This window comes from Manihot esculenta, chromosome 13, assembly GCF_001659605.2.
Source record: "Manihot esculenta cultivar AM560-2 chromosome 13, M.esculenta_v8, whole genome shotgun sequence".
Taxonomy (NCBI): Eukaryota; Viridiplantae; Streptophyta; class Magnoliopsida; order Malpighiales; family Euphorbiaceae; genus Manihot; species Manihot esculenta.
Genome location: NC_035173.2, coordinates 31,433,236 through 31,460,309, shown reverse-complemented (window position 1 = coordinate 31,460,309; position 27,074 = coordinate 31,433,236). Strand labels below are relative to the sequence as shown.

The following is a 27,074-nucleotide window of genomic DNA, read 5'->3' as shown; positions in this document are numbered from 1 at the left end:
TGTTCTTCTTCTGCTTCTTGGTGGTACTGCTCCACCTCTTACTACCTGAACTTAAAGAAGAAGGATCCACTTTTCCCCTACCTGGGGTTTTGGAACCGGAAGGCTGTGCTGCTGTCTGTTTGACATTTCCCTCGATGATAGCACTAGCCTCCATTCTCCTAGCCATATCGACTATGGTGTGAAAACTCTCTCTATCTGCTGACTGTACCAAGGAGGAATACCTGGGATGGAGCTTCATGATATACCTCCTCGACTTCTTCTGGTCTGTGCTAAGGTCCTGCCCAGCAAATGGCAGCAACTCCATAAACCTGTCAGTATATTCGTCTACACTCATGTCATCAGTCTGCCTCAACTGCTCGAATTCTATTATCTTCAATTCCCTTGAACTATCAGGGAAAGCCCATCCTGCAAACTCATTTGCGAAATCCTCCCATGGAAGACTGTCCACCCTCGGTTTGATGTAGTTCTTGAACCACTCACGGGCCTTCTTGCATTTTAGGGTGAACCCAGCCATCTGAATGGCTCTACTGTCATCCGCCTCTATCTCGTCTGTTATCATTTTGACCCTTTCCAGATACATAAATGGGTCATCACCACTATCATATTGGGGAGCACCCAGCTTCATGTAGTCGGTCATCTTGACCTTGCTCCCTCTGGATGAGCTAGGGTTAGGAGGTTGAGTAACTGGGGCTGCTGGTTCTGTAGGTGGTGGAGGTGGTGCAACATTTTCTGAGGTAGGGTTTGCTGGATTTGGATAGTAGGGTGGAGGTGGATACATTGGGTACTGAGAGTATGGTGGGTAGTATGGTGGGTATGGCATCTGTGTGGGATAAGGGGTGAAACTAGGGTAATCCGATGTACCTCCCATCGAATACCCGGGATGTTGTGAGAAATGTGGGTAGTGAGGTGGCTGTACAAATCCCGAGGCCTGAGTGCCTCCTTGGGACTCTCCCATACCTTCCTCTGACATATTGACTCCCAAACTGCCATCCCTCCTCTGTTCTACGTCCATATCATCCCCCATATCCTCTGACGCTCCTCCCTGAACTGTCCCTCTGACTGATCTGCTCCTACCCAGATCCAGAGACCTTCTAGGGTCTCTCATTGCTCGGTCCCTGTTGGACCTGCTAGACATTGCCCTAGGCAATGCTGGAGGACGGGCGCTCATGCCCTCATCCTCAGGTGGCACTCCAGTCAATCTTGCAGATCGACGAGTTCCTCTCATCCTGTTTTCTGAAAACAGCACACATAACAAGCAAACATTAGCACCATATGGTTCATGTGGGCACACATGAACCCGCATCACATACATCGCATACATGGCATATCACATCATCATGTAAGACAGGACTCCACATCCTATCCTAGTGGACATGACCTTTCCTATTGTGCTTGACCTTCTAGAACATCTATGAGCCCGACACTCTAGGTCCGATCATATGAACCTAGGGCTCTGATACCACTCTGTAACGCCCCGAAAATCCGGACCGCTACCGGCGCTAGGATCCAGATCGGCGTAAGGCCGCCGGGACCCGTAGCAAGCCTGACATATATCCTGTAAACCTGTAAATCCCATACATGATCAATAAAACTCATAAACCTGTAAACATTCTTATATAACAACCAAGCTCAACCTGTACATAAACATAAATATATCATAAACCTCCACTGGAGCCCTCATCAAATGCTCCAATGGGGTAACTCATCATACATAAGCTTGGTGGAAACATAACCTCATATCTCATATCATAAAGACCATGTACATACAAGTGGGATTAACAATCTGCATTGGTCAAGCACAACTCTATCCTCAATATTCAAATTACATAACATAACTTAAAACACTTTTACATTACATCATAATACAATTGTCATGTCCACAATCTAGCTATTACATACTATAACTTCATACTCTGGCTAACCTCCTGGTCTACCCTGTACCTGCACATCTGGGGTTAGGGGAGAGGGGTGAGCTAAAGAGCCCAGTGAGCAGAAAAGAGAAAACATATATTAAAATATTTCATGCTTCCATGAAATGCAACACATCACAAACATATCACATAAGGATGGTATTGTCACCTATAGTCCTCAACATAGTCCAATCGTGCCAGGGGCGTAGAATGGGCCTCACTGGTCTTTCTCTTACATACATAACATAACATAACATTCCAATATGCCAGGGGCGTAGAATGGGCCTCACTGGCAATCCATACCGTATCATCATCATATCATACCATAGGAGGACTAGAGGATCATCCAATAGCCAATCCGCATCCACATCATATTATGCAATGCAACATATTCGTGAATACTAATGCCAACAACCTAAAATATTACATGGCATATATGATGCATGAACATGCTCCAAAAAGTTATATTTCATTTATTTAAAAACTTAAGGTTCATTCCACTCACCTCTTAGCTGAAGCTCAACAGACTCTGAAGCAGCTATCTCACTGCTGGGGTCCCTGATTTCTCGGGTCCGAACCTACACAGGTGGACTCAAATGAGGGACCGAACATACATAAACATGACTCTAAAAATACTCCCCAAAAACCCCCTAGAACATCATGAAAACACCACATAGAAATATGCATGAAATGGCTGAACAGGGCACTTTCGGCGGCACCTTCGGCGGCCGAAAGTCCTGGACAGATCGGAAAGTCAGGCACTTTCGGCGGCACCTTCGGCGACCGAAAGTCCCAGACAGAGACGAAAGTCTCTTTTCGGGGGCAACTTCAGCAGCCGAATGCTGCCTCCACAAAAGAGGGTTCGGCGGCCGAAAGTCACTTCGGCGGCCGAACCTGAGCTTCTCCCGAAGGGCAGAAACTCAGCTCCTCTATGCACATCTTGCCTCCCAAGCTCACATCATGTAAAAACTAGTTCTAAAACATGCATACCTCACATACATTACACCTAGGGGTCTCAAGCTATCATATACCCCATCTACAACACTTCCAACAACACATAAACAAGCTACATTGTTCATCAAAGCATCAAAACCCATAAACTCAACATATACCCTAACATGCATTTCTACCCATAGATCTTGCATAAAACTTATTTAAAACACATAAGGAGCTTAAGATCGGCTCTTACCTCTTGAAGATCGAGAGGGAGACGACCTAAACTTGGAGATCCACGAAAATGAGCTCCTGAGTTCCCAAAGCTCCAAAACTTGTTGCAAAAGCTTAAATCTTCAAAACCAAGGGAAAACAAGTGAAAATCTTGAAAGATTTAGAGGAAGAACATCAAAAATGGGTGAGGGGCGGCGGAAAGCTCACCTTGGCCGAAAATGGGGAAAAACTCGCCCGTTTTCGGCTAAGGGACCCTTTTATAGTGGCTGGCCAGACCACGTTCGGGGGCCGAATGTGCCTCCGCATGCATGCCATGTTCGGCGGCCGAACATGAGGTTCGGCGGCCGAACCTGGACTTCCCTCACTCATGCTTTCGGGGGCCTAACGTGCCTCCAAAACGCATGCATGTTCGGCGGCCGAACTTGACTTTCGGCGGCCGAACCTGGGTTTTCCTCCTAAGACTTCTCATGCAAAAACTCATTTAAATTTCATACTTAAAACCATTAAAAACATGAAAACATTTCATAACAACATACTTTCACCCTTCTAGAGGTTTCCGACATCCGAGATTCCACCGGACGGTAGGAATTCCGATACCGGAGTCTAGCCGGGTATTACACTCCAAAAGTCTTGAGGTGCTGTATCCTAAAACTACTTACTTGGACCTCTATGGGGATTACTACCTTGGCCCCATACATAAGGGAGAAAGGAATTTTCTCTTTGCCTATTCTTGGGGTTGTTCTGTATACCTAGAGTATGTGGGGGTAATACCTCAGGCCAGTTGCCCTTAGCTTTATCGAGTCTTTTCTTTAACCGTTATAGGATTATCCCATTTTTTACCTTAGTTATTCCATTAGTTTGAGGATGGTATACCAAGTTGAATCTTAAGTCAATCTCCCACTTCCTATAAAAATTTTTAAACTTAAAACTCGTGAATTGAGTTCCATGATCAGTGATTACTACCTTTGAGATTTCAAATTGGGTAAATATGTTCTTACTAACAAATGAGATTGTCTGTTGGGTGGTAATGGATTGAACTACCTCTGCCTCAATCCACTTGCTGAAATGATACATTGCCATGATCACGAAATTTCTTGACCCGATTGCTTTTGGGAAAGGGCTAAGAATGTCTAACCCTTAGTGAAAGAAAGGCTAGGGGCTTCCAATCGCTGCTTGCATCTCACTGAAGGTTCGTGGAAAGCTTGCATGCACCTAACATCGCTGGCACTTTGAGACAAGATCTTTAGCATCTTACATTACTGTTAGCCAGTAATATCCTTGCCTGAATGCCTTCTAGGAGATTGTTCGAGCCCCTTTATAGCTTCCACAGTCTCCTTTATGGATATCTTTGAGGATACACTGACTGTCATCCTCTGTCAGGCACTGTAACCACGTTTGAGTTGATGACCTCCTATACAACTAACCATTAATTAGTGTATATATATAGGACCTTCTTATTATTTATTTGGCTGAAATTTTACCGGTTGCCAATTCGTCTTCACTCATAAATTTATACACTAGCGTCATCCACGTTTCACCTTCCTTGATGGGAAAATACTCCTTTTCATCACTTGTCGGAGTATTAGCTCCTCGAATTGGAATAGCTTAGTCAAATGTTTTTCACCTACCTCATTGTTGCTTCTGGTCACTTGGCGAAGTTCACAGTCTCCTTGCCTATCTTTGATCCTCGCCATTAAGGAGTGGACTTTAAACTGTCCCTAGCATTGATTAACAATTAATTGTGAGTCACTAAAATTAACAGACTTCTGTATACCTATTTCTGCCATAATTTTCAATGCCATAATTATGGCCTCATACTCGGTTGTGCTGTTAGTGGCACTGAAGGTGAGTTTTGCTGCGTAATGGAGCTTTATCCCAGTCTGACTCTATAGGAGGATTCCAATTCTAGAACTCCCGGCTCCACAGGCACTGTCCGCCCAAACCTCCCATTCCTCAACGGGCAATTATGAGGTCTCTAAAGGTGGAGTCATCTTTGCAATGAAATCAACTACTGTCTAGGTTTCCATTACATTTCTCGGGACATACTTGATGTCGTATATTGACAATATTGCCGCCCAGGTGGACAACCTCCCTGACAATTTTGGCCTGTGAAGCACCTTTCACCGGGGATAGTTTGTCCTTACCTCTATGGTATGCGACTTGAAGTAGGGATGCAGTTTTATGGTAGACATTAGGACTGCAAATGCCAACCTCTCTAGAGGTGGATGATTCAATTCCGGCCTTTTCAAGACTTGACTGGCATAATAGACGGGGCTTTTCTCTCCCTTTTCTTCTCGTATGAGCACATAGCTCATTGTTTCCTACGTGACAGAAAGATATAAAAACAATACTTTGCCTTCGACGGATGAGCTTAATAAAGGAGGAGATGATAAAAAAAAAGTTTTCAAGTTTTCAAATGCTTCCATACACTCTTCCCCCCAACACAAATTTATTTTTGTCTTTTAAAGGCTTTAAAAAACTGGAGGCACCTCTTGGCCAAGCATGATATAAATCAGCCAAGAGCTATGACTTGCCCATTTAATTTTTATGTCATTTATGGATCTAGGTGCCTCCCTGTCTTGGATGACTTTTTTTTTTTTTTCGGGTTTACTTCTATGCCTCTTTAGAGATTATATACCCTAGAAACTTCCCAATCCTTACCCCAAAAGTATATTTTTCAGGGTTAAGTTTCATACCTACCTTATCTAGTACGTCAAAAACCATCTAGATACCACCTGGGTGATCCTCTATGGACTGGTTTTTCATTACCATATTGTCCACGTATACTTCAATAGTTAATCCCACCAGGTCATTGAAAATGTATAACACTAGCCTTTGGTAGGTCACCCCTGCATTTTTTAGTCCAATCGGCATCATCTTGTAATAAAAAACTCCTTCATTAGTGATGAAAGTAGTTTTTTATGCATCTTTGGTGTCCATCAAGATCTGGTGGTAATCTAAAATAGCATCAATAAAGGAGACCATCGCGTGTCCCGAAGTAGAGTCTACTAACCTGTCAATTGACATGAGTAGATAGTGATCCTTTGGGCATGCGTTGTTTAAGTCGATGAAGTCACATCCTCCACTTCCTATTTGCCTTCTTAACCAGTACTACATTGGCGGCCATATAAGATACTGGACCTCTTTTATCAACCATATGCTTAAGAGTTTGTTAACCTCCTCTTTAATCACCTACTATCTCTCCGATGTAAACTTTCTTCTCTTTTGTTGTATCGGCTTTATTATTTCATCGATGGGCAACTTATGGGTAACAAGAGACAGGTCAATACCTATTACATCTTCTTTTTATCGGTTTGAAGCTGGACCTCTTCCATCGGGTCTGTTGGCTCTAGTTTCGTGTGGGAGTCTAGTTTTTCCAACATGTTGATGGACATCGTTGTCTTTTTGAGGTCCTTTGTGGAGTGCTTGTGGTATTCCTATGCTGATTTCTGGTTGCCTCAAACAACAACAAATCCTCCTAGAGCTGGTAGCTTTAGACACATAGAACTCATGTTAATAACTATTCCATTACAATTTAAGACTGAGCGACCAAGTATTATATTGTAGGTGAGTGGAATGTCTACCATCGCAAACTCTACATACAACTCCCGCTTGTGCTTCTCATCACCCAGCATCATGGGGAGATTAATAGTGCCTAGAACTGCCACGGTCTTGTCTCCTAATTTCATTAACGGGTAGGAGACCTTAGCAAGATTATTCCTGTCTAATCCTAGCTTGTTAAAAAATCTAAGGTGATGAGATTGACGGGGCTACCTGTGTCAACCAAGACTTGCCTCACATCATGCCTGTGTAAGCAGACACTAATGATTAATAGGTCATTGAGGAAAAACCTCATTGCCTTATCTGCAGATTCGAACTTTATCCCCTGCTTTATCCATAGCTTCTATTCTATAGACAAGACGTCCTCAACAACACGCTTGTTCTTTCCCTTGTCATTGTTAGGGCCTTTTGCAATCACATATATAACCCCCACGGGTTCACTATCAATGGTATTTTCAGGAGTTCTTACCTTAGGCTTGAGTCTCCTTTCCTCTCTGTCTTTTTTGGTGAACTTTCAAAGCATGTCATCCCTTATTAATCTCTTAATTTTGTCTTTTAGTTGTCAGCATTCCTCCATTGTATGCTCGTGATCTTCGAGAAAACGGTAGTACTTGGTGTTGTCTCATCTGCTAGTTTTCTACGGATTGAGCTTGGAGAGTCATCTGACCTCCTTGTCGTTTTTCCTAATCCATATTAGAATATGTGTCCGTGAGCCGTTCAATGGAGTATAACTTTTATATTTACCTCGGTCTTCCCTTCCTCGGGATACTAGATAATTTCTACGGTCTCCTTCATACCCTCGCCTATCCGACTTTTGAGTTTATTTTTGACTTGTTCTCTTACCTTCCTTTAATGCTTGTATTTCGTCATTAAGCCTTATATACTTCTAAGCTTTATCCATTAATTGTTGATGGGTAGTGGCAAGATTTTTTATTTTTTATCAAGGAAACCATAAATTTGATGTTACAAGTTCCCTTTTTAGCACCTCGCATGCTATTTCATGATTGAGCTCTTCCACTTATATATTTTCAGCATTGAAACATGAAATGAAGCTCATTAAAGACTTACCCTCTCCTTGGCAGATATTCTGCAAGTTAAGGGAGAGTTTTTTAGGAGGTACGCAGGTAGATGATAAATCTATATTTAAACATAATAGCAAATTGTATAAAATTTAGAATAGAACCTAGACTCATATGTTGGTACTATTTCTAAGTCAAACCTGTCAACGTGGACAGAAACACTTAGCACAACACAAAATCATTAACATTTCGAAACTGCATTGTTATTCTGAAGATTGCCAAGTGATTCTTGGGGTCTACTGTTCCGTCATATTTATCCAAACTTGGCAGCTGAATTTGGTGGGAAAGGTTTCTGTAAGGATTTTCTTCAATGGGGGCAAGGCATTGTCGAGACCATAGTCCTCCTCCTACTCCTTCTGGTACCTTTATACAGCTTGGACTAATTTTCAATCAAAATCTTTTAGAGGCTCGTCCGATGACGCCTCATCCTCCAACTTGGCCTTCCTTTTGGAATGCATTTGGATTGCTTTCGTCCGAGTTCTTGGGGTCTCAATGGATGCCTTCTCTCTTATTCTGGAAGCCATGAACGATGCCTCCTTTCGAGCCTTATATTGCTCGAGAGTTGCCTGTAGCTTTTTAATATACTGGAGCATTTGCTCGTTATTCATATTGTTGAGGTTTGCCTCATAGACCATAGAAAGTGTGTTTTTTCCACTACCAGAGTTGGAGAAAATGATGGCCCCTTTGTTAGTAGTAGATTAGTAGTAACTCGTGAATTGTCAGTCATTTGAGAAAAAAGAAGGAAAAAGCATCATTTAAGAGAAAGTAAATAGGAAACTAAATTTAATCCAATTGAACATGAAGAATTCAATAGATATTCCCAACAACAGAATCAAATGATGTTGCTGAAAAAAGAACTGAACTGCGATTAGTTAATCTGCAAAAAAGAAAAGATGTGAGGTGGTTGGTACCTATGGACAGCCACTTCAACACTCAAGTCAGTAAACTGATAGAATGGGCGAATGTAACGAATTGCCTTTTGCTTAGAATGAGTATGTAAGAATGCTTATCTTGATCTCTGTGCACATTTGCTTTTATACTGTAAGAAGGTGGAGTTGGTTATCGAATCTCTTGGGACTCCGATTAGTACCAGCTAGTGGATAGGGTATTATACATTTATAGGTGCACTGGGGTCTGCTAGATTATATCTACTAACGGTAACTTTTCATAAACACTCGACCTACTCAGAGGAGAGCAAGTTTTGGAAAAGCACCGAGTTACGGTATCATGACCTTTCTTTCTATGGATGAGACATCTGCGACCGTGTGTCAACTTATTAGACTCTTATCACGTGCCCCTATTTTATAGTGATATCTCATTATTTATATTTGGTGATTATTATATCTCATTATATATTAATATATTTTTATTTAATTTTAAAAAAATATATATTTCTATGTATTGTATATTAAAATTGATTGATTAATTTTTTAAAAATAATTTAATCATATAAATTATTTAAATTTAATAAAGTAATATGAATAAAAAATATAAGAAAATTTATTATTTTGATTATATTCATAGCCGTAAAATTAAAATTAGTGTAAATAGCATTTAATTTTTTTTTTTAAACTTGGTTCAAAATAGTTTATTTAAATTATTTATCCGTTTTGAACAAAGATAGTATGTATTCTTCTTTAATCTATAATTCCACAAAGTGGAATCCTTTCAATATATTATTATTATTATTATTATGCTGTTTTCGTTTCTAAAATCTTATCCTTTCTCAATATCATATAATTTAAAAAAAATTATTATTTAGTGATTGTGATATAGAAAAATTCATTAATTTGTTTATAAATTTTGAAAATATATAAGAATGATCATAAAATTTTAAAAAATTAATTAATTAGTTCATTCATTAATTTTAAGTTCAGTATAAATATTTAAAATATTTTTCATACAGAAGGACTAAATAATAATAAATATTTTTATATAATTAATGGATTAATTAATAAATTTTTTATATTATAAAAATTAAATAATAAAATAATTAATGACTAAAATTAATAAAAATATTAATTAATTAATTTTTAAAAAATTTTTAAAATATTTTAATATAATTTTAAAATTAAGTCAAAGATTAAATAATAAATTTCTCTAAAATTCAAAAGTGTTAATATAATATTATGATCCAAAACAAAAGTGCAATTTACACCGTACCCATCTAATCCCCTTCCACAAAAGAAAGCACAATCACTGTGATACCTAAAAATATATATTACAACTGTTTTTGCTTCCATTGAAGTTGAAATTCTCAAAATTTATTAGGACTATGATAGAAAATAATGTGCTGAATGTGGTGCCCAATTGCTATATATTAAAAGGTCACGTTTGCCTTGTTAGAAATTTTCACTTAAAATTAATTTTTATTTAAAATTAATTTAATTTTTATAAATATTTAAATTTTAATTTTTTTATTATAAATATTTAAATTTTATTTTTTTAAAATTTTTTTAATTCAATTTAATTTTAAAACGAAGCTTCACCTTTACTCATGCCTCTAGTCTACATCAACATGGCCGTGAATCTGACAAGGTGTTGGGATTACAAAGTCCTCTTATGCAATTAAGGACTTTTTTTTTATTAATCCATTATTTATTTTTGTTTTCCTTTTTACCCACCAAATATCTTTGAAATGTCGAGTCATAACCATCTGCAATAGTTTGATTTTCTTTGTCGATGCAGCAGCAAAAGGAAGAAATCGAAGTTTCCAGAAACATTTGCAAATACAACTCATCGGACAAAGACTTGGACAAAAGCTTCCTCTAGACCTTTCAATTAACGTGTATGCATAATCAAAAGAACAACATGGTAATCATCCAAAAATTTTCAACAAAAAATAATAATTAATTTAAAAGCAGTTGAACTCTTTCTCTACAAAAACTAGTTATATCATTTCAATTTTGCGTAAAATTACTTTATACAACTCCTTATATTTTAAAATTTATACTGCAATAATCTAACAAGGTAAAATTATTAAGTAATTTATGATTTATTATTACTGGCATTGCCATGTCAAAGAGGGCAGCCTATTTTGGAAAAGTTCATATGAGCTTGAGCATTTGGCAAAATCAAAGGGAAAAGGTCAAGCTTAATTTATCCTTAATTAATATAGAGATTAGCACTATAAATACACATGTTACATTGTATCAATCTTCAACTCAGCAATCTCTTTAATCATCTCAGGCATCCATCACTTGGAAACACAATGCCTTCTTCAAGAGTTAGCTTCTTCTTCAATCTGTTAAGCTTAGCTTTAATCTTCCAAACTGTTGTTGGAACCAACCCTCTACTGCATTTTTGTTCAAGCAATGATAACTTCACTTCCCACAGCCCATACGAAACAAGTCTGAAGAAACTCATGAGCAATTTTTACTATCTAGCTCCACCCAGTGGATTTGCTCTTGGTTCTCTGGCTCAGAGTACCCAAGAACAGGCATATGGGCTCGCTCTTTGCAGAGGAGATGTTTCAGCCTCAGATTGCAGAACATGTGTAGCAGAAGCAAGCAGTGAGATACGTAAGCTCTGCCCTTACAATAAAGGAGGAATTATATGGTACGATAATTGTGTATTGAAGTACTCCAACAAGGATTTCTTTGGCCAAATAGACAACCAAAACAAGTTCTCCCTGTTGAACGTGCAAAATGTAAGTGATCCAATGACATTTAACCAGAATACGAAGCAGCTGTTGAGCCAACTAGCACAGAATGCTTCCATCAACCCGAGGATGTATGCAGCTGGAGATATGGAAATTGACGAGGGATCAAAGAAAGTTTATGGGATGGCTCAATGCACAAGAGATCTCTCCAGTGTTGATTGCAAGAAGTGTCTTGATGGTGCCATTGGTGAACTCCCAAGTTGCTGTGATGGGAAACAAGGAGGTAGAGTTGTTGGTGGGAGTTGCACTATTAGATACGAAATTTACCCATTTGTTAAAGCTTATTAAGCTATATTTATTTAATTAAGTATGCTATGTTTTGGGAATAATGGATCATTTACCTTATAAATATGTTATGAGTTCTGAAAAATAAGTACGCAAATTTTCATCGATTGTTTAGTTTCCTTTATGAAATTATTGTCTGTATTTGCATTCTAATTCATGAGTTTCTGAATTTGAGAAAAAATGAATATGTAAGTCTTCCTCCCCAGTCATGTATATTATAAAATTTTGTCCCACTTAAGATAATTGAAACATACAAATACATAATGGATGAGTCTCTGATTTGCTATATATATCAACATAATACGGATCAAACATGCAATGGCTTTGATTTTCTAAGTTATTAGAATCATACAGCAGTTTAAGCTAATACATAATCATCCTCGAACTCTATATCTCGGAATGGGAGGAAGATGAGACAGCCTCACCAAATTATCATCTGTAACATCACATGAATTCTTACAAGAAAATATAAGCCTGCTCTTCTTCACTTTAAACCCAGTAACATTCTTCTTGTTCTCACAAGGCTGCACCTTATTCCCATTTCTCACATTCTTCGTGCACTCCTTGAAAGCTGCTATGAAAGGATCCTCTTGCCAGCACCCGAACCCTTTTGCAGAAGTGCTTCTTTGAGTCGGCAGCTGTAAGTTTTTGCATGGAGGAAGAGGAATCTTTTTGTCTTGATGAGCTGAGGATTCCTTAAGGGATGAGGTATCTGAGTCTTGGGGAATAAACGACGTCGGCTTTGGAGAAGAAGATGATAGGTTAAGGACATGTAGGGTTGTATCTTGGTGACTGGCCTTGGATATCCCAGGTGAATCCTCCCATGAAAAGGGTACGTTTCCTTGTGAATGAACCTTTCTGTGGCTCATCTTTTGGCATAAAATGTATAGTTCATGGGCTCTTGTTTATATAGAATAAAAGTAAGCCATGGGTCTACCATGACTTTAACATATATGACATGTTTTGATTGATTAAGTGTATAATAGATTGATTTTTCGTGTATGTTGGGAGGGTTATAGGGCTCTTTTCATGCACCCTTCACTTCCTAACAGCAAAGAAGCCACAAGGGCAAGCAAAGGAAACGTGAAGATGAAGCTGGGTGTAGCTTTTAAACCAATTCAAAGAATCTTATGATGAAGAAAGGAGACAAGAAAGATAAAGTTGTCTTGTGTTTGGTGGCCATAATGGAGTTATTAAGGAGCATATGATATGGACATGTGATCCTGAATACAACATTATAATAGAAATTAATTTATTTGGAATTAATGTGATTAGCAGTGTAAGATTCGTATTTCAATTTTGGGTAAAGTTTTCAAACAGGATCAAACGAAAGTGTTTTTTTTTTCACTTTTAGACATTTTTAGACAAAAAAAATCATTAAATAATTGTGAAAAAACAATGAAATTGTTTCCTGTAGAAGCATGCAACTGCCATAACCTTGTGAAAGCAGAATTGAAAAATGAAAGAATGACTACGACAACTTAACCATAGAAAATTAATTTGTTAATTTTCAGGGGTTGATGGCTGTAAAGAAAGCAATTTCTTGGAGTAAAGTGGAAGGCAAAACAATGATTGGATAAGAAAACAAACAACACAGAAGTCAAAAGAAATGGATATTTATTTAATATCATGATTTTGGTAACGTAATATTAACCTATCAAATAATTAAATGAAAGAAAAACAAAAGGCTGTTTCTGTTGTTGACAAATATTCATAACTACAAAGTATATGTAAGAGATAATGATAACCAGAAAGGGAAGTGAATCATGTCGGAAGGTGAACAAAACTTTCCCTTGTGGGTGTTTAACATTTGATGAAAGATCATGCAACTAACTCTATACATATAACTTGCATGGAGGAAAACGATTAGGGCAATTGACAGTAGCTAAGGCCTAAAAACAATATAAGCTAGGCCCCAATCCATAATCCACAATCCATTATATCCCATAATCCAAACCCAGAAAAGACTGGAATCTCCTTCAATCTTCCATCGCCGTCCATTTCAATCTGGCCATCAGAAAGCATGTTGAAGGGAGCCTTTCACAGCCAAACATAAGCACGGATATGTTTATAATAAGTTGCAAAACTCACCATTTTTACCTTACTAAATTTATGATTTTGCTATAATTTTTATATAAATAATTAATTTTTACTTTACATTTGATTTTGAACAAATTTTTTAGCTAAAGTTAAGAAAAGGAACAAAAAGAAACTGTATTGGAATATTTTTGGACTGGAAGGTTATATTTTTGGGCAAGCCGGTAGCCAAGCCGATGGACAGCTCTAGATTTCAAAAATAATTATCACCTAAGATTAAGATCATTTTCAAGTTGGATAAAAAACAATCATATTAGGATATGGATAAAATAAGAGTAGTAGAATTTATTTTAAAATTTAAATTTTATCTTTTTTTGTCTATATAAAACTCCTAAATTAAACCTAGGTATCACATATTTTTCTTCTCTCCCTCCTCTCCTCTCTTGTCGCCGCCCCCTCCACTTCCTCTCCATCTTCTTTTTTTTCTTCTTTTTCTTTAGTTTTGCAATTTTATTATAACTCTTAGAGGCTAAACAATTCTTTTTAGTTGAAAGTTAATCTAAATTGAAATTTTATTCAAGTTGTGAGATTATGTGCTTAAATTCTCTTCATCTTATTTCTATTTTCTATTAATTTTTATTTTCGAGAAACACCACCTCCATTGTTATCCTCTTAGGAATTCAAGAGGTCCATTGAATCTTTTGGGAAGACAACATATTGCTAATTAATCCAATTAAATTCGTAATTGTTAAATTGAATTAATAACAAGTAGCAATTAGCATATTCGTTTATATTAAGGAATTAGTATATTTGATTTAAATAATTCATGTGTTTTTATTGATCAAATTTGGATTCTTCTCTCTTAATGTAGTTGTGACGGGTGTCAAATCCGTCAATTTAAAATTTAATTTAGATGACCAATTGAAATAGAAGAGTATTTTAATACAAAAAGTGAAAAAAAAAAAGAAGAGTTTTTGATGAAACTGATTTTGTCAAGAGCAAGCTAAGAAAAATAAATTTAAAAGAAGTATAATAAATAATGTAATTAAAAATTGATAAATAAATAATTAATTAAAAATTTCAGCTGAAGGTAATCAAATTGAGAGGTTTTGCAGTTAATCATTGGTTAGAAAAATAATTCATGTTATTATTTATTGTTTAGTTATAGTGATCACGAATTTCATAAATTAATCTGCTTCACAGTTAAATTAATTCCTAATTAACTAACAAATTTAACACGCGTGTAGATTTAATTAGTCAACTGCATTAAAAGAGAAGAACCCAAACTTGATCAATAAAAATACGAATTATTTAAATTAAATTTACTAATTTCTTAATATAAACTAATATATTAATTGCTACTTGTTAATAACTCAATTAAACAATTACGACTTTAATTGGATTAATTAGCAATATATCTTCCCAAAGATTCAATGGCCCCCTTTGAATTCTCAAGAAAACAACAATAGAGATGGTGTTTCTCAAATTCAGAAATTAATAGAAAATAAAAATAAGATGAACAAAATTGAAGCACGTAACCTCATAATTTCAATAAAACCTCAATTTAAATTAATTTCAACTGAAAATAATTATTTAACCTCTAAGTACCATAATAAAATTGCAAAACTAAAGAAAGGAAGGAGAAAAGAAGAAAAGAAAAGTAGAAGATGGAGAAGAAGAGAGAAGGGTGGCGACACTAAGAGAGGAGGAAGGGGAGAGTAGAAAAATATGATGCCGAGGTTTAATTTTAGAAGCCTTTATATAGGCAAAAAAAGATAAAATTTAATAATTTAAAACAAATTCTACTACTCCTATTTTATCTCTATCCTAATTTGATTGTATTTGATCCAACTTGAAACTGATCTTATCCTTATTTAAGTGGCAAAATCAGGATGAGGTGGCAATTTTTGAAATCTGGAACTGTCCATCGCCTTGAGCTACAGGCTTGCCCAAGACTATAATCTTCCAGTCTGAAAATCTTCCAATTCAACCTCTTTTCATTCATTTTCTTAACTTTCGCTCAAAAACTTGTCCAAAATTAAATTTCAAGTAAAAATTAATTATTTATATCAAAATCATAGTAAAATCATGAAATTTAATAAGAAAAAAGTAGTGAGTTTTGCAACTCATCAAGTTGACTAATTAAATCTACACGCGTGTTGGGGTTGTTAATTAACTAGGAATTAATTTAAGTGTGAAACGGATTAATTTAATCATAAGAAAGAATTGATAGGATTCACGTATTTGACCATTATAACTAAACAATAGATAATAAAATGAATTATTTTTCTGATCGATGATCAATTGCAAAATATCTTAATTTGATTATTTTCGGCTGAATTTATAATTAATTATTTATTTCTCAAATTTAATTGCATTATTTATTTTTCTTTTAAGTATTTTTGGCTTGTCAAGATAAAAAATCAATTTCATCAAAAACTTTCTTTTTCTCACTTTTTATATTAAACTACTCTTCTATTTCAACTAATCATTTAAATTAAACAGAGTTAAGGTCTCTGTAGGATCAATACTCACTTACCCTATATACAAGTTCTTATTAAATTAAGGGAAGTAAATTTTAATTGACGAATTTGACACCCGTCGGCTCCAATAGAGTCTCAAGTTTGAAAGAAAAAACACACAGCTTAAAATACCAATTCAGTCACATTAAAACAAATCCAGTACTATGGTAAGGATGAAAACCTCAACAAAAACCTAAAAAGTTAATTGTAACGCCCCGGAAATCCGGACCGCTACCGGCGCTAGGATCCAGATCGGCCTAAGGCCGCCGGGACCCGTAGCAAGCCTAACATATACCTGTAAACCTGCTTAATCCCATACATGATCAACCATCACACATAAAAATTAAAACTTTTCTTTTATACATGTGATCAATCACCAACTCAACCTGTGCATACTCTGAACATATACATAAATAAAGTCCCTCTGTGGGATCTCATCAAAGCCTCGAAGGGCTATACATCATGTGTTGAGTTAGTTTTGCATAAACATCATATCATAAGATCATGTACATAAAATAAAAGGGATTAGCAATACATTATGGTCAAGCACAACTCTATCCTCAATAACATAATTACACAACTGTTCAAAACTCTACATTACATTCTTATCATTGTCATGTCCACAAACTCTAACTATTACATACATATGACTTTTCTCTTCGTTGCTTCTCTATCAATCCCGTACCTGCAAACCTGGGGGTTAGGGGAGAGGGGTGAGCTAGATGCCCAGTGAGTAGAACTATATAAAAAAAGATATTTAAAACATGCTATAATGGAATGCATCATTGCACAAACATTTCACATCATGGAAGGACCGACCCAAAAATCCCTCAGCTCCATGCCCGGCCCTATTATGGGCACCACAGGACTTCGTATTGCCCGGCCCTATTATGGGCACCACAGGACTTCGTATTGCCCGGCCCTATTATGGGCACCACAGGACTTCGTAAATCGGAGCTATTGCCCGGCCCTATTATGGGCACCACAGGACTTCGTACACAGGACTAGTGAGTCGTGCAATGTCCCTCCTCATCAACCACAATATAATAATGCAATGTAGCATATTCGTGATTCTAATGCAAACATCCTATATTATAGTCATGATGCATGAAACATGATAAAACATTCACTTTATTAATTTAAAAGGTTAAGTATAGTTCCACTCACCTCTGGCTGACTCTGTCAAACTCTCAGCAGCTGGCTCACTGCTGGGGTCCTTGGTTCCTCGGGTCCGAACCTACACAGGTGGACTCCAATGAGGGACCAAACACATATAAACATATCTCTAATATATCCCCCAAAAACCCCCCTAAAACATCCTGAAAACATCACAGAAAATATGCATGAAATGGCTGAACAGGGCACCTTCGGCGGCACCTTCGGCGGCCGAAAGTCCTGGACAGAGACGAAACTCAGCTAGGTTCGGCGGCACCTTCGGCGGCCGAAAGTGCCAGACAGAGACGAAAGTCTCTTTTCGGGGGCACCTTCGGCAGCCGAAAGCTGCCTTCACAAGAGGGGTTCGGCGGCCGAAACTCCCTTCGGCTGCCGAACCTGGTTTCTGCCAAACGGCAGAAACTTGGTTCAAATGAACCTCCTGCCTCCCAAAACCACAGATCATGCATATTTCTCAACCAAAACATACATACAAGTTCCTAGGGGCCTCAAACATGCATATACCCCATCTACAACACTTCATACACACACAATCAAGCTACATTGCTCAAAATCTCAACATAACCCATAAACTCAACATATGTCCTAACATGCATTTCTACCCATAGATCTTACTTAAAACTTGTTTAAAACATAAAAAGGGTTCAAGATCGACCCTTACCTCTTGAAGCAACGAGAGGAAAGTGATCCTAGCTTGGAGATGGAGAGATTAAGCTCTTTGAACCTCCAAGCACTCAAAACTTGCTCAAAACTTGCTCAAAGCTCACAAATCTTCAAAACGAAGTTATAAACTCGTTAAAACCATGAAAGATCTAAAGGAAACACTCAAGATCGAGGGAGGAGCGGTGGAGACTCACCTTGGCCGACAATGGGAGAGAAAAAGCTCGCCCGTGCGGACCTAGGGGACCCTTTTATAGTGGCTGGCCAGGCCACGTTCGGGGGCCGAATGTGCCTCCGCATCCATGCAATGTTCGGCGGCCGAACATAAGGTTCGGCGGCCGAACCTGCACTTCCCTCACTTAGACTTTCGGGGGCCTAACGTGCCTCCCAAAGTCCATGCATGTTCGGCGGCCGAAAGTGAGTTTCGGCGGCCGAACTTGGGTTTTTCCTTAAAGAATTTTCATGCAAAAACTTATTTAAAAACATACTTAAAACATTAAAATACATGAAAACATTTTATAAAAACATGCTTTTACCCTTCTAGAGGTTTCCGACACCCAAATTCCACCGGACGGTAGGAATTCCGGTACCGGAGTCTAGCCGGGTATTACATTCTCCCCCCCTTAAGAACATTCGTCCCCGAATGTTCCTCAACTAGCACATGCATAGCAAAACAACATAACATACATATAAAACACATAGAGACTAACCTTAAAAGAGATGGGGATATTGCTGGAGCATGGACTCCCGTGTCTCCCAGGTACATTCTTCCATATTGTGGTGGTTCCAAAGGACTTTCACCATCGGGATTTCCTTGTTCCTTAGCTTTCTGATCTGAGTGTCTAGAATCCGCACTGGCTGTTCAACATAAGTGAGATCCTCTTGGATCTCCACATCAGGCTCACTAAGAACCTTGCCCGGATCTGACACGAACTTCCTCAACATGGAAACATGGAAAACCGGATGGATTCTCTCCATAGAAGCAGGCAAGTCCAGCTTGTACGATACATTCCCAACTTTTTGCAAGACCTCAAAGGGCCCGATGTACCGTGGAGCTAACTTACCTTTCTTTCCGAACCGAACCACCCCTTTCATTGGAGACACCTTGAGCAATACTAGATCCCCCTCCTGAAACTCTACCTGTCTCCTGCGGATGTCTGTATAACTCTTCTGCCTGCTTGTGGCAGTCTTTATCCTTTCTCTGATCATGGGCACCACTCTGCTGGTGATCTCTACAAGCTCAGGCCCTACTAAGGACCTCTCTCCAACCTCTTCCCAGCAAACAGGTGACCTGCACTTCCTCCCATACAAAGCTTCATATGGAGCCATCCCAATGCTAGCATGATAGCTGTTATTGTAGGCGAACTCTACCAAGGGTAGATGTTGCCTCCAAGAACCGCCAAAATCTAGCACACACATCCTGAGCATATCCTCTATTGTCTGGATGGTCCTCTCTGACTGTCCATCAGTCTGGGGGTGGAAGGCAGTACTGAAATCCAGCCTGGTACCCATAGCATTCTGCAGACTCCGCCAAAACCTGGAGGTGAACTGGGGCCCTCTATCTGATACTATAGACACTGGGACCCCATGCAGCCTGACAACCTCGTCAACATACACCTGCGCTAACTTATCCACAGAGTAATTGCTCCTAACAGGGATGAAGTGAGCAGATTTGGTGAGTCTGTCCACGATCACCCATATGGAGTCTAGTCTGTTGGATGTTGCCGGTAACCCCACTACAAAATCCATAGCGATATTCTCCCATTTCCACTCTGGAATCGGCAGTGGGTTAAGCATTCCAGCCGGCTTCTGATGTTCCAGCTTCACCCTCTGACATATTTCGCAGGCTGACACGAACTGTGCCACTTCCCTCTTCATAGCTGGCCACCAATACACTCTCTTCAGATCTTGATACATCTTGGTGGCTCCAGGGTGAACACTGTATCTTGCATTATGAGCCTCTCTCATAATGTCTCCTTTTAGCCCGATGTCATCTGGTACACATAGTCTGTTCCCATAGCGGAGGATCCCCTTATCATCGAATCTGAACTCACTATCTTTGCCTGACTGAACAGTCCTGGCAATCTTTACTAACTCTGGGTCCTCATGCTGTTTCTGAGCCACCTGCTCCAGAAACACGGGTGTTACTTTCATCTGTGCAATCAAAGCACCTGTACCAGACAACTCCATCAGTAGACCCTCATTGATGAGTTCATAAAATTCCTTCACCACCGGTCTCCTCTCTGCCGTGATGTGGGATAGACTGCCAAGTGATTTCCGGCTTAAGGCATCAGCTACTACATTAGCCTTACCCGGATGGTACTGGATCTTGCAATCATAGTCACTCAACAGTTCTACCCATCTCCTCTGCCTCAAGTTCAGCTCTCTCTGGTTCAAGATGTGCTGCAGGCTCTTATGGTCTGTGAAGATCTCACATTTTATCCCATAGAGGTAATGCCTCCACATCTTGAGGGCAAAGATAACTGCTGCCATTTCCAGGTCATGTGTGGGGTAATTCAACTCATGCCTCTTCAGCTGTCTAGAGGCATAAGCGATCACCCTACCATTCTGCATCAACACACAACCCAGGCCTACTCTGGATGCATCACAGAACACTGTGAAATCCTCATTGCTGTTTGGCAGAGCTAACACTGGTGCTGAAGTCAACCTCTTCTTGAGCTCCTCAAAGCTTTCTTCACACTGATCGGTCCACTCGAATCTCTGATTCTTTCTAGTCAATCTGGTTAAAGGAGCTGCAATCTTAGAGAAGTCCTGAACGAACCTCCTGTAGTAGCCAGCCAAACCCAAGAAGCTTCTGATCTCTGTCACTGAGGTGGGTCTTGGCCAGTTAGTCACAGCTTCAACCTTCTTGGGGTCCACTTCAATCCCATTCTCTGACACTATATGCCCCAAGAATGATATGCTCCTTAACCAGAACTCACACTTGGAGAACTTGGCATACAAGCCATGTTCCCTCAAGGTCTGTAATATTATCCTCAGATGATGGGCATGCTCCTCTGCATTTCTGGAATACACTAGGATATCGTCAATGAAGACAATAACGAAGTGATCCAGGTATGGTCTGAATACTCTATTCATGAGGTCCATGAATGCTGCAGGGGCGTTGGTCAACCCGAACGGCATTACAAGGAACTCATAGTGCCCATATCTGGTCCTGAAAGCTGTCTTCGGTATGTCCTCTTCCCTTATCCTCAGCTGATGGTACCCTGATCTCAGATCTATCTTGGAGAAACAACCCGCTCCTGCTAGCTGGTCGAATAGATCATCGATCCTTGGCAATGGGTACTTGTTCTTGGTAGTGACCTTGTTCAACTGCCTGTAGTCGATACAAAGTCTGAGGGATCCATCCTTCTTTCTCACAAAAAGCACTGGAGCACCCCAAGGTGAGGTACTCGGTCGGATGAAGCCCTTATCTACCAGATCTTGCAACTGTTCTTTCAGTTCCTTCAATTCTGCTGGTGCCATCCTGTAGGGAGGGATAGAGATCGGTCTAGTTCCAGGCATCAGTTCAATCTCGAACTCTATCTCCCTAGCAGGTGGTAGTCCTGGAAGTTCTTCTGGAAAGACATCCAGAAATTCTCTGACAACTGGCACTGAGGCTGGCTCCCTGACCTGACTATCTAGCTCTTTCACGTGAGCTACATACCCCTGACATCCCTTCCTAAGCAGCCTACGAGCCTGTAGGGCCGATATCAGACCTCTAGGCGTACCCCTCTTGTCTCCTCTGAAGACAACCTCTGACCCGTTCTGATCTCTGAACCTGACTACCTTGTCCCTGCAGTCCAAGGTAGCACCATGGGTAGATAGCCAATCCATCCCTAGAATGACGTCAAAATCTGTCAAATCTAGAACCACAAGGTCGGCGGAGAGGCATCTTCCCTCAACAAACACTGGACAGTACCGGCAGACTGACTCTGCCACTGTCGGGTCACACTTGGGTCCACTGACCCATAGGGGACACTCTAATCCAGAGACCATCAACCCTAACCTCTCAACTGCCCTCGGAGCGATGAAAGAATGGGATGCACCCGGATCCATTAATGCATACACATCAAAACACCCAATGATGAGATTACCTGACACCACGGTGTTGGATGTGTTCGCCTCCTGCTGAGTCATTGTGAAGATCCTGGCTGGAGCTGATGGACCTTCACCTCGGGAACCAGAAGAAGAGGCTGCCCCTCTCCCTCTACCTCTGCCACTGCCCTGTGTTGTGGCTGGAGCTGCTGGTTGTGCCACACTACCCGAAGCTGTCTGTTGGGGCTGGCCCATGAAAGGTGCTCTAGGACAATCCCGAGCTATGTGTCCCTCCTGGCCACATCTGAAACATGCATTGGTCCCCCATCGACACGCTCCCTTGTGTGGCCTCCCACACCTTTGGCATTCTGCACCATCTGAGCCTGAACTCGAGCCACCGCCAAATCCTAGACCGGATTTCAGCTTGTTCCAGAACTTGTTCTTCTTGGGCTTCTTAGTGCTACTCCATCTCTTACTACCTGAACTCTGAGTAGAGGGTCCTAGCCCTCCTCTGCCTGGGGTCTTAACCCCTGAAGACTGGGTCACTGACTGCTTCACTGACCCCTCAACTATGGCACTGGCCTCCATTCTTCGAGCCATATCTACCACTGTGTGAAAACTCTCCCTCTCAGCTGATTGAATCAATGAGGAGTACCTGGACTGTAATTTCATGACATATCTCCTGGCCTTCTTCACATCTGTATCTAGAGCTTGCCCTGAGAAGGGTAATAGCTCCAGAAATCTGTCTGTGTACTCCTCTATGCTCATGTCTTCTGTCTGTCTCAGTTGTTCAAACTCAATCATTTTCAACTCTCTGGAACTATCTGGAAATGCCCATCCAGCAAACTCATTGGCGAATTCCTCCCATGTCATACTGTCTAGTCTCGGGTCCACATAGCACTTGAACCATTCCTTTGCCTTTTTGCACTTCAGGGTGAACCCTGCCATCTCAATGGCTCTTCTATCATCCGCCCCTAGCTCATCAGTGATCGTCTTCACTGCTCTCAGGTATTCAAAGGGATCATCCCCTGACTTATATTTAGGAGCATCCAGCTTAAGGTAAGCTGTCATTTTCACCTTACTCCCACTGGCTGAGCTAGGTCTAGGAGGTTGAGTATCTGGGGCTACTGGTTCTGTAGGTGGTGGAGGTGGGGATGCAGCATTCCCCGGGGTGGGGTTTGCTGGGTGAGGATGGAAGGATGAGGGTGGATAGGCTGGGTACTGTGGGTACGGTGGATAGAAAGGTGGATAAGGCATGTGAGTAGGGTAGGGATTAAAGCTGGAGTAATCCGACGTACTTCCCATCGGATACCCGGGACTCTGTGCATAGGGTGGGTAATAGGGTGGAAAACCATACCCCGAGGCCTGAGTGCCTCCTTGTGACTCCCCTGTCCCTTCTTCTGACATGCCAACATCCAGATTCCCATCCCTTCTCTGATCTTCTTCCATAACCTCCCTCACATCTGAAGAACTCCCTCCTCTTTCTGTCCCCCTTCTGCTAGTATCAAAAGACCTTCTAGGGTCCCTTGATACTCTTTCTCTGTTTGTTCTGCATGACATTGCCCTAGGCAATGTGGGAGGACGGGCGCTTGTGCCCTCATCCTCTGGTGGGACTCCTGTCAATCGTGCAGATCGACGAGTTCCTCTCATTCTGTTTTCTGAAAAACAGCACATAACTCGCAAGCATTAGCATCATATGGTTCATGTGGAGACACATGAACCTACATCACATACATGGAAAACATAGCATATCATTTATACGCATGCATATAGTCATGGCATATCACATCATCATAGCAAGACAGGACCCTACATCCTATCCTAGTGGACATGACCTTTCCTATTGTGCTTGACCTTCTATAACCTCTATGAGCCCGACACTGTAGGTCCGACCATATGAACCTAGGGCTCTGATACCACTCTGAAACGCCCCGGAAATCCGGACCGCTACCGGCGCTAGGATCCAGATCGGCCTAAGGCCGCCGGGACCCGTAGCAAGCCTAACATATACCTGTAAACCTGCTTAATCCCATACATGATCAACCATCACACATAAAAATTAAAACTTTTCTTTTATACATGTGATCAATCACCAACTCAACCTGTGCATACTCTGAACATATACATAAATAAAGTCCCTCTGTGGGATCTCATCAAAGCCTCGAAGGGCTATACATCATGTGTTGAGTTAGTTTTGCATAAACATCATATCATAAGATCATGTACATAAAATAAAAGGGATTAGCAATACATTATGGTCAAGCACAACTCTATCCTCAATAACATAATTACACAACTGTTCAAAACTCTACATTACATTCTTATCATTGTCATGTCCACAAACTCTAACTATTACATACATATGACTTTTCTCTTCGTTGCTTCTCTATCAATCCCGTACCTGCAAACCTGGGGGTTAGGGGAGAGGGGTGAGCTAGATGCCCAGTGAGTAGAACTATATAAAAAAAGATATTTAAAACATGCTATAATGGAATGCATCATTGCACAAACATTTCACATCATGGAAGGACCGACCCAAAAATCCCTCAGCTCCATGCCCGGCCCTATTATGGGCACCACAGGACTTCGTATTGCCCGGCCCTATTATGGGCACCACAGGACTTCGTATTGCCCGGCCCTATTATGGGCACCACAGGACTTCGTAAATCGGAGCTATTGCCCGGCCCTATTATGGGCACCACAGGACTTCGTACACAGGACTAGTGAGTCGTGCAATGTCCCTCCTCATCAACCACAATATAATAATGCAATGTAGCATATTCGTGATTCTAATGCAAACATCCTATATTATAGTCATGATGCATGAAACATGATAAAACATTCACTTTATTAATTTAAAAGGTTAAGTATAGTTCCACTCACCTCTGGCTGACTCTGTCAAACTCTCAGCAGCTGGCTCACTGCTGGGGTCCTTGGTTCCTCGGGTCCGAACCTACACAGGTGGACTCCAATGAGGGACCAAACACATATAAACATATCTCTAATATATCCCCCAAAAACCCCCCTAAAACATCCTGAAAACATCACAGAAAATATGCATGAAATGGCTGAACAGGGCACCTTCGGCGGCACCTTCGGCGGCCGAAAGTCCTGGACAGAGACGAAACTCAGCTAGGTTCGGCGGCACCTTCGGCGGCCGAAAGTGCCAGACAGAGACGAAAGTCTCTTTTCGGGGGCACCTTCGGCAGCCGAAAGCTGCCTTCACAAGAGGGGTTCGGCGGCCGAAACTCCCTTCGGCTGCCGAACCTGGTTTCTGCCAAACGGCAGAAACTTGGTTCAAATGAACCTCCTGCCTCCCAAAACCACAGATCATGCATATTTCTCAACCAAAACATACATACAAGTTCCTAGGGGCCTCAAACATGCATATACCCCATCTACAACACTTCATACACACACAATCAAGCTACATTGCTCAAAATCTCAACATAACCCATAAACTCAACATATGTCCTAACATGCATTTCTACCCATAGATCTTACTTAAAACTTGTTTAAAACATAAAAAGGGTTCAAGATCGACCCTTACCTCTTGAAGCAACGAGAGGAAAGTGATCCTAGCTTGGAGATGGAGAGATTAAGCTCTTTGAACCTCCAAGCACTCAAAACTTGCTCAAAACTTGCTCAAAGCTCACAAATCTTCAAAACGAAGTTATAAACTCGTTAAAACCATGAAAGATCTAAAGGAAACACTCAAGATCGAGGGAGGAGCGGTGGAGACTCACCTTGGCCGACAATGGGAGAGAAAAAGCTCGCCCGTGCGGACCTAGGGGACCCTTTTATAGTGGCTGGCCAGGCCACGTTCGGGGGCCGAATGTGCCTCCGCATCCATGCAATGTTCGGCGGCCGAACATAAGGTTCGGCGGCCGAACCTGCACTTCCCTCACTTAGACTTTCGGGGGCCTAACGTGCCTCCCAAAGTCCATGCATGTTCGGCGGCCGAAAGTGAGTTTCGGCGGCCGAACTTGGGTTTTTCCTTAAAGAATTTTCATGCAAAAACTTATTTAAAAACATACTTAAAACATTAAAATACATGAAAACATTTTATAAAAACATGCTTTTACCCTTCTAGAGGTTTCCGACACCCAAATTCCACCGGACGGTAGGAATTCCGGTACCGGAGTCTAGCCGGGTATTACATTAATAAATACAATGAAGAAGAAGAAAGCTCACTATTAAAGTTCTTTTCGTATGTTAAAGATGCAAGAGACTCTAGATTCAAGCAGGAAGTCTATCTTCAAGATATGTGAGCTTCAGCCAAAGAGGATTGAAATCATAATCAAAACAAAGAAAACTAATGAACTGCAAGAGTAGAAGGGTGGTGGCTAAATTTTCCCTCACTCGTTTGGTATTTAGGATCACCATAGACATGCATGCATACTTGATACCTACCCTGGAAGATACATATCACTGAATCATCCCCTCTTGTCGACCACAACATCTCCAACAGCACCATAGATCCTAAAGACAGCTCCTCTCCAAACTCCACCGAGCTTCAACCGTCTCAACAAAATTATCTATTTACACTAGCCCTTAAGGCTGGGCAAAAACCCACACACTAGGGCTAGAGGAGAAATCGACTCCATAGGTTAAATTTAGGTCAGACCTAACTCACCCAAAAACTAGCTCAAAGGGGATGAGTGCCTAAGATCTGCATATTACCCTATCCCAAACCGACGTTCCTCTGCCCAAAACTACACTAGAGCGTGACATATTTACAGGAGGCTCTGATACTATGTTAAACCAAAATTTAATATGGTATCAGAAACTCACACCGATAATGGACCTCCCATAGATATGTTACACTTCAATGTAGTCTTGGGCATGAGGAGGTGTCTTGAATTTCACATCGGTTTGGGATAAGGTAATTGTAATACTCGGCTAGACCCCGGCATCGAAATTCCTACCTTCCGGCGGAATCTCCGTTGGAATCCGGAATTTCTCGGACGTCGGAGCCTTC

The 27,074-nt window shown here is 40.5% G+C and overlaps 1 protein-coding gene across 1 annotated transcript; it reads left to right on the top strand.

The window, feature by feature from the left end:
* Window positions 1–10,874: 10,874 nt before the first annotated feature.
* On the top strand, window positions 10,875–11,920 carry LOC110629766 (cysteine-rich repeat secretory protein 38). The gene has a single exon (XM_021776874.2). It carries the CDS (start codon window positions 10,929–10,931, stop codon window positions 11,664–11,666), a length of 738 nt encoding a protein of 245 aa, XP_021632566.1. The 5' UTR covers window positions 10,875–10,928; the 3' UTR covers window positions 11,667–11,920.
* The last annotated feature ends 15,154 nt before the right edge of the window (window positions 11,921–27,074 follow it).

Excerpts from the sequence above, each read along its gene's own strand:
- LOC110629766 (XM_021776874.2), top strand. The coding sequence starts at position 10,929 with ATGCCTTCTTCAAGAGTTAGCTTCTTCTTCAATCTGTTAAGCTTAGCT.